General features: G+C 47.1%; 5 protein-coding genes across 6 annotated transcripts in view; 3 read left to right on the top strand and 2 right to left on the bottom strand.

Moving 5' to 3' along the window:
* The window catches only part of LOC126579543 (uncharacterized), a 2846-nt gene extending 821 nt beyond the window's left edge, over positions 1-2025 (top strand). For both annotated transcript variants that reach the window (XM_050242928.1, XM_050242927.1), the window contains 2 exons: positions 1-62; positions 157-2025. The exon at positions 1-62 is cut by the window's left edge. In XM_050242928.1, coding sequence (XP_050098885.1) covers positions 1-62; positions 157-1186 — 1092 coding nt within the window. In that variant the 3' untranslated portion in view covers positions 1187-2025. The remainder of the gene's footprint in view (positions 63-156) is intronic.
* LOC126579553 (probable glucosamine 6-phosphate N-acetyltransferase) overlaps positions 1-7500 on the bottom strand; it is a 214187-nt gene that overhangs the window by 30387 nt on the left and 176300 nt on the right. The window lies entirely within an intron of this gene.
* LOC126579554 (uncharacterized) lies at positions 2523-3937 on the bottom strand. Its single transcript, XM_050242951.1, has 3 exons — positions 3702-3937; positions 3073-3323; positions 2523-2993 (listed from the first exon to the last, which is right to left on the bottom strand). The coding sequence occupies exons 1-3, from the start codon at positions 3826-3828 to the stop codon at positions 2778-2780; spliced, it is 594 nt and encodes a 197-aa protein (XP_050098908.1). The 5' UTR covers positions 3829-3937; the 3' UTR covers positions 2523-2777.
* Positions 4034-6659, top strand: LOC126579548 (STAM-binding protein-like). Its single transcript, XM_050242937.1, has 5 exons — positions 4034-4164; positions 4249-5527; positions 5619-5731; positions 5810-5909; positions 5977-6659. Exons 2-5 carry the CDS (start codon positions 4547-4549, stop codon positions 6034-6036), a joined length of 1254 nt encoding a protein of 417 aa, XP_050098894.1. The 5' UTR covers positions 4034-4164; positions 4249-4546; the 3' UTR covers positions 6037-6659.
* LOC126579541 (calcium-binding mitochondrial carrier protein Aralar1) overlaps positions 6789-7500 on the top strand; it is a 9485-nt gene continuing 8773 nt past the window's right edge. Inside the window, exon 1 of the mRNA XM_050242925.1 lies at positions 6789-7500. This exon is cut by the window's right edge and continues 263 nt beyond it. The gene's annotated coding sequence lies outside the window, so the exon portion shown is untranslated.

Below are 7500 nucleotides of genomic sequence, written 5' to 3' on the forward strand. Positions count from 1 at the left end.
ATGTGCAAATCTGCAATCACCCATGCTGCATTAGAAGAGCACGCTGGTCGCCGTTTCCCTAGGTACGTATTCCACTCGACCCGGTATCGATATCGATGCTCATTTTAAATGCTAATGGATGATTGGTTTATTCTTATTATTGTCATTCTCCCACAGACACAGGGTAAAGCTAAACCTTCAACCGGTGCTTGTACATAATTCCGGTTCGAATCCGGAGGTGGCGTATCACATTGTGCAACTGCGCCGTGGTAAGCCAAAATCAAGGAAAAAAATGTTGGAAGCACAAGACCCGTCTCTGGTACCACCAATGCAAAAGCGAAAGCAAATGGATGACAATTCTACTGAGGTTGTTCAAAGAAAGAAAATGAAGAAAGACATACCACTGCCGCTCTCTGCGCCTAGCATGACAAAATATCGTGAAACGAGTGCCATACCTAAGAGAGCAATCAATGAAAAGCACCGTATGAAGACTCGTGCGATCAAAGTGGATGTCACACCCTCAACCAGTGGAACAATTATCTCTCCAGAAGCAGAATTGCCTAAACAGACAGTTGATGGTCGGCGTCATCCAAACGTTCCTTCGAAGTACCGATGCGGCACATGTCACAAAACCTATCTTGGCAACCGTATGCTACATCATCAGGCCGCAAACCCGACTCATCTCACGGTGGCACAGCTGGAAGGCGAAACTTCCAAAAGTAGCCGAGAGTGTGATGTGCAGTCATTAGTCACGACAGAATTGGCACAAACCCGGAGTGATAATGAGCAACCGCCTGGTCGCCTGAAACAATTGATACAAATCGTCTCAGCTGAACCGGAACCCAATCGTTCCCGTCTGATGCAAGAGTTTTGGCAGCAAATGCGTGATCTGACACCGAATCTCACTGGCGTTGCGGACCATTCAAACATCGACAAAAACGAGCAAAACAAAACGCTGCCCCAGAACGTACAGCATATGGTGCAGGCTGAACAGGACAATTCTGCTCCCGGGGGACCAGTGATGGGAGGCGGCTTGGTGCGACCAAATGTATCCCGAGCGATGGAGGTGAACACAACGCCACTTGGAAGAATGGACACGCCGGCTGCACTGTCAAACTGTATTTTGGATGAACTCTTGGTTGCTTCCGGTATGCAATTGTTGGACGACCTCAGTGTTTTGGAATTAGATCAGCATGATCTTTTCTAGTTCCATTTTTTTGTGAATGTTTTAGGAAACAGTTAGGATTGCCAGTCAATCGAAGAGCTGAGCAGTGGTTTAACTGGCAAGCTCAGTGAAATAATTGTTGAAGTACCCACTTTCTATTAGCATGTACCCTTGTGCCATAAGCTGCACGCAATGTGAATCTGTACCTGAATTTGCAGTGCTACCCAGAATTTAAAAAAAAAACAGCAGTTTATTGTTTGCATGTTTTAGAAGCTTGTCACGAGTTGTAATTGGCAAAGGCACACGCTGCATGTACGTGTTAACGGTCGGCTACGACAAATTAAGGTACTTCTGAGAATAGTTGGTGGGAAAAGGAGAGAAGTATTATAATCCAGTAAGTGCGTTAAAGTATGAAAATGTGAAATTAACTGCGGAACCTTAACTCTGATCTGAACCCTGCGAAGTTTACGGTAGAGTATAGAATGAAAGCAATTAGATTGCTTTCGTTTGAATGTGATCCTAGATGATGACTGTTCCTTTAGAGTTGCAGCGCGCGATAGGCGTTCAATTGATTTGGGATGACATAGGAAGCGAAATTTCAATTAATTGCAGAAGGAAGATTGAACATGTTTTGCTGTTTTGATTCCAGTTAGTAACTGTGATGAAAAATATCTGTACATTGAAAACATCCATTCCTCCTGAAATGTTTATGATAGATGTGAATGGTTCAGGCACAGGCAAGACAGCAGAATTTTTGTATTTGTAGTAATTAATTTGGAAAAGCGATGGGTAGAACGAATAGTATTAGCATTTATTTTTTTATAGATTGATCTCCTAGCCGATTCTGGTTTCTTAATTAATAAACTATTAAACGTACTGAAGTTCATGCAAGTGTTATTCTACCAGCAAATATGAGAAATAACAGTACAGAGAAATCAGATGGTAGCGACAAGTGGATTGGTGGAATGGTTGAGGCAAGTCTGCATAATAATGGAGTTTAGAAAGTATTGAAGTAATTCATTTGAGAAAGCGTTTGATCAAACTAAAGGTATTAGCTTTTATGTTTTGTCTTAGATCAATCTGGTCTATTATGAATTCTGATTCTGAATTAATAAAAAAACAACTAAAAAAGGCTATGGTATTTTGTTCCTTGTGACTTCCTATGATGTGTGTATCCAAAGCTAATGATTCTGATCCAATTTTTGCTCCCAGGGTACCAGCTTCCTTCATCTTTCTTTATTGATCCATTGATCATCACCGAATATTCTCAAATCTTGTTTTATTTAGAAGATGAACATGTTTCAGCAAAGGTACTTATCGAGAACGAGCCAGAGTGGCATTGCTTTTGTCAAGACTGAGCAGTAATGAAACAAACATCTTTCGCTAGCACAAGTCCATGCGCTTTATATTTTATTAGATTATTCGCTCCCTCGACTAACAAAAGCGAATTTTTGCACCCGATATAAGTTCGCGCTGGCGTCCTCGCGCTGGCGCCCAAGGTAATTTTGAACAATGAATGTAAACCGCACCACTATTTGGATGTTATGGACGGGTGCTTTTACAACGTTGCGTCGCTGCACTAACTGACCACAAGACATTTTCTCCTTCGTCTTCTAGCAGCACATAGTGGGTGCTACTGCTTCTGGGTTTCCGCCGTGGCACGCTGTTGGAGTAGCTGAATGCGATGCAGGTTGACGCAATCGGTAAACTGTTGGACCTCATTTGCGCAGCGCAGCGTCTCAGAGGGATTCGCACGGTAGCATTCGATCACCTTAGCCTTGAGGTCCTGGCACGGTGGCAGTTGCTGGCGAACCGCCGACGTTTCGAATCGTTTCTTCACATCGGCTACCTATCGGTGAGATTTTGCATACGGAGAAATGTTTACACAAAAAGGGATATATGTGTAACATAGCAAGATTGAACCGTACCGCTGCGTTGTATTCCTTCTCGAGGACCTGATTAGTCTGCTTCAGGTTTGCCTCGAGTGCCTTCATGCGTTTCGTCCAGTAGATATCGTTTTCGCGCAGCTCCCGCTCCTTCTCTTGGCGTACTTGCAGCGAGGTAAGGGGCAGCTCGCCGTGAAACACTGAGGCAGCCGATGGCGAGGGGTTCGGGTACGAACTGGGGCCGGGCCCGGGTCTAGCATCAGCACCATCGGCGGCGGATTGCGGCGGCGCGTCTTGTTTGATGTAACCGAGAAAGAGAAAAATATTATTTTACAAAACTGTGCACCATCTCCATCTCTAGCAGCGATGATCATTCGTCGCGACACAATATCGGATAATTTCTTTTTTTTTTTATGCTCTTTCTGATCTATTGCATAACCAGAGCGCTCGGGCCAGGTGTGCATCCTAGTCGCGGATCAGCTGGAGCATTTCATCTAGAAGGCTGTAAGCTGGCGTAGCACCACCAACCGGGAAATCGGGTTCGGGCAGCAGTCGCCTCCGCCAGTAGGGGCGCACTATTGACAATCCGATCAGGTGTTGTTGGAGCGTTGGCGGCGGCGCGGGGAGCATGTTGGCACGGGAAGTCCTTTCGGCGCGCATACTCAACTCACCCGGTTGCTGCGACTGCGACGACGAAGAACTGTTCTTCATCCGCTTGACGACATCGTCGGAGATATCGATCAGGCCGGTTGTGTTGGGTATCACGACCGACCGGGCGTTGCTAGAGGCGGCACCCATAATATTATGGCTGAGCAGCGCGTGCCGAACTAGTTTCCGTGCCCGAGTTTTCTGTTCAGTTCGGTGTTTGATTTCGTGAATCTTTCCAAACCCTTACCGCACTCCTGCATAAATGTCACTGACAGCTCCCGGTGACGCAACGGTGGACAGGCCGCACTCTCCGCCTTCACGATCCGACACAGCCCTGCCCAGTACAAACAGCTGTCATCAAACGGTGACTGTAGCATAAAAAATACCTTCAACATATTCAACATATACCCAGTTGCAGCACACATTACGCAGCATAAAGTGCAGCAAAAGCAGTTACAATAACACAACAGCGAATCAACTGTTTAGGTAAACGCTGCACTATCTACAAATAGTAGCAGATATGTTTTGTATATTTATCGATCTTGGAATCATCCGTCTTCTGTATCGCAGGCAAAGTGAGAAAAAGGACACCGCTCATCACTTCGGCAGCTAGATCACACGCCAAAGTCAGAACAGCCTATTTATGTCGCAAAAAATGGGAGTTTGAAGAGCTTCTCGTAGTAGGCGCAGGCCCATCGATAAGAAACTATGACGCATCCGGAAGACAGACGGAACACAACACTGTGACGTATTAGAACGGAGTGGGCTACGAGCGAGAGAACCAAACTCCCCCCTCTCAAAGGCCATCTAGGGAAAGGCCAATTTTGCAAAGGATAACGAAACGAACGACACAAACGCACACGTTGCAATGGCACAAAAGCAAACGCAATCGGCGGTACCGTTGTCAGCGATCGAACCGCACCAACGGATACAGAAGCTCGTCGCGGATAGTCAGCGGGTTTCGATTGATCCGACCATGCCTATCAATCGGTACTATCGTTCCGGAAGCCAAATCGTCGAGACGGCGGATCGGTCGCTGCGTGAGGGTAAGCTGGAGAAGGCCTTCACCTTCTATCTTCGTTTCGTGACCATCTTCTTAGAGCTGATACAGCAGCACCCGGGGTTTCGGTCGGTGCTACCGCAGGATAAACAACAGACGAAAGCTAAAATCAAGGAGATTATGCCAAAGGCGGAAGTCATACGCAAAAAGCTGCTCGCGATGTATACGGCTGAATACGAGCGGTACTTGGTACAGGCACAGCAAACAGCACGAGAGGCAAAGGAAGCCGAACGGGAGGAACAGGAACGAGCGGCACTGGAGAAAGCGTTGGACCATCCGTCTTCAGTTGCAGCGACCGTATCACCGGCACCATCGGCGCCGAGCTACATTTCCGTAATCAGTGAACAGGACGCTAAGTTGATGGATCAAGTGTTTTATCCGAGCGAGTTTCTGACCGACCGCACCCGGATCAGCGGTCAACCGGCTGGTGGAGGCCTCTTGCTACCGGATGCCAATCGGAAGGTGGACCGATCGCTGAAACCACAAACAGTAGTACCGTCGGTGCCATCGGCCCAGGCGGCGGCCATCACCTCTGCAACCGGGTTTCGCGCGATTACCGTACCTTCGGACACGATGCGCAAGTTCCTGGCCGTGGCTGCTGCCAACACCCACGCCAACCTGGAAACGTGTGCCATTCTCGCTGGTACCTTACGCCAATCCGCCTTCTTCATTACGCATGTGATCTTTCCGAAGCAGACCGGCACGTCCGACAGCTGCAACACGATGAACGAGGAGGAGATAGCGGACGTGCAGGATCGTCACAATTTGATCACGCTTGGATGGATACACGTATGTGTTGTGGGCGCGTGGTTTTATGATGTTGTGATTTTTTCGTTAACCTTTCCTCTATCGTTCCTCCGTTTTTGTTTTTCGTCACCAGACGCATCCCTCACAGACGGCTTTTCTGTCGTCGGTTGATCTGCACACACATTGTTCCTATCAGCTGATGCTAGAGGAAGCGATTGCCATCGTTTGCTCACCAAAGCACCAAGAGTAAGTATTGCTGTGCTCACACTGATGCCCGTAGCCTACGTTTGTTCGAATTATTTTACCTATTTATTATGATTGTAGAACCGGATTCTTCAATCTTACACCAGTAGGCATGGATTCCATCTCCCAGTGTCGCCAAACAGGCTTTCATCCGCACTCCTCTGGTTCGCCTCTGTTTGCGGTAAGCTATAGACGAATTCACATCATCCTGAGCCTGTCAGTAGTAATTCATGTTTGCTCATTTGTAGGAAGCTCAACACATAATACTGAGCGATGCTGTCGCTGTCGATACGATCGACCTCCGATGAATCCGCTCCTGCCGTCTCTATTGTTTAATTTTTGCCTGTTGTGATGTTGTTTTCCTGTTCATTTTTATTTGAGTTTGTAAATACGCTTCGATATCGCTTTGGTGATATTAGGCATAGAAGATATACGCGATCATTATTATTCAATCATTAGAAAGCCGTGCGTATATCTGCATTAACGTAAGTACGACCTACTACGCCACAATATGTTCTTTTTCGAATTGCAGCGGCACGTTGCACCAAGCTTTGCCTGTTCATGTAGCTGGCAAAAAGGGAAACATATTTTACATGCCTGCCGCTAACTCGCTATATAGTGTTGATGAATGTACTAAACTGGATTAGAGTGGAAAAATATATTATACTGATTGGGCACTATGCCGTTGCACGACACGAGGAATTGAATCGGAGTCATTGATGCTAGCGGGTGCTTGCTCCAGATTGTCCCGAAGTGATCAGACCGAGAGGAAGAGAAAGAGAAAGAGATCTCTTATTAAATTATTACTGAATTATATTTAAATATTGAAAGTGCCTCAGAACTGGATACTGGTGAATGCTAGGAATGAACGTTTGTTTCTTTGAGCTGCTTTATCACAATCTACGCAATAAAAAGATATTTCATCTGTGTATACATGAACGTTTCAAATTTGAACTCCATACAGGACCGTTGGCTCAGGCAACCAAATGATGCGAACAATCCGAAATCAATCCGTGCACAGAGCCTAGATTCAGGACTTATAGCATAAAGACTAGAATATCAGCACTAGAACCACAATTGCAGTTCAGTTGGAATCATAATTGACATGCCTTTGGCTTGGCCACCCAGCAAAAAGGTATGTATGCGAAACGAGACTTGCGGGTGATTTAGCCCACATTTGACATAACCCTGCACGTGCGAAAGAGAGAGAGAGCCAGGGCTAGAGACTCAGAGTGGAAAAGAGAACGGCGGTGGCTGGATGACAGTTGCAACATTCCGCGAATACAGACGGGGACCTCCAGCGGTCTCCAGTTCAAGTATACCGAAAAAAATACTTTGTGGCCATCATAAGTAAACAGCCCAACGACGTAGACGCCGTCTGCCGTGACCAGGGAACGGGGTGCAAGACGGTCGAGCGAGCCTACCGCGTAAAAGCATCCAAGTCGTTTCTCGGTGGTAGGACCTTCCAGCAGCGCGCAGCGCGGCCTTGCACATCATCTTGCTTGCTTGCACACCGCGAGTAATCGCATGGTTCGGGTGAGAGCCGCGACGAGCACAAGCAGGGCCGCGTGTTGACTTTTGTCGACGACGCTGCTATCGCCACCCGACCGACAACTGGCTCCGGTCATCATCCACATCCGTCGGGAACAGAAGAGGTTTATAATAATCCTGTGATTAGTGTACTCCCTGCCAGCGACCCGTCCGGACCGAGACCTTTGTCCTCGTCCGTTGTTGTTGTTTTTTTGCGTGTAACGTGCGTGCGTGCGTGCGTG

The sequence above is a fragment of the Anopheles aquasalis genome, chromosome Y (assembly GCF_943734665.1).
Source record: "Anopheles aquasalis chromosome Y, idAnoAquaMG_Q_19, whole genome shotgun sequence".
NCBI classification, from domain to species: domain Eukaryota; kingdom Metazoa; phylum Arthropoda; class Insecta; order Diptera; family Culicidae; genus Anopheles; species Anopheles aquasalis.

Excerpts from the sequence above, each read along its gene's own strand:
- LOC126579554 (XM_050242951.1), bottom strand. The coding sequence starts at position 3,828 with ATGGGTGCCGCCTCTAGCAACGCCCGGTCGGTCGTGATACCCAACACA. Across the intron at positions 3,324-3,701 it reads GTCGCAGTCGCAGCAACCGG|ACGCGCCGCCGCAATCCGCC; the intron begins GTGAGTTGAGTA and ends ACATCAAACAAG. Across the intron at positions 2,994-3,072 it reads AGAAGGAATACAACGCAGCG|GTAGCCGATGTGAAGAAACG; the intron begins GTACGGTTCAAT and ends TCTCACCGATAG.
- LOC126579548 (XM_050242937.1), top strand. The coding sequence starts at position 4,547 with ATGGCACAAAAGCAAACGCAATCGGCGGTACCGTTGTCAGCGATCGAA. Across the intron at positions 5,528-5,618 it reads TCACGCTTGGATGGATACAC|ACGCATCCCTCACAGACGGC; the intron begins GTATGTGTTGTG and ends TTTCGTCACCAG. Across the intron at positions 5,732-5,809 it reads TGCTCACCAAAGCACCAAGA|AACCGGATTCTTCAATCTTA; the intron begins GTAAGTATTGCT and ends TTATGATTGTAG.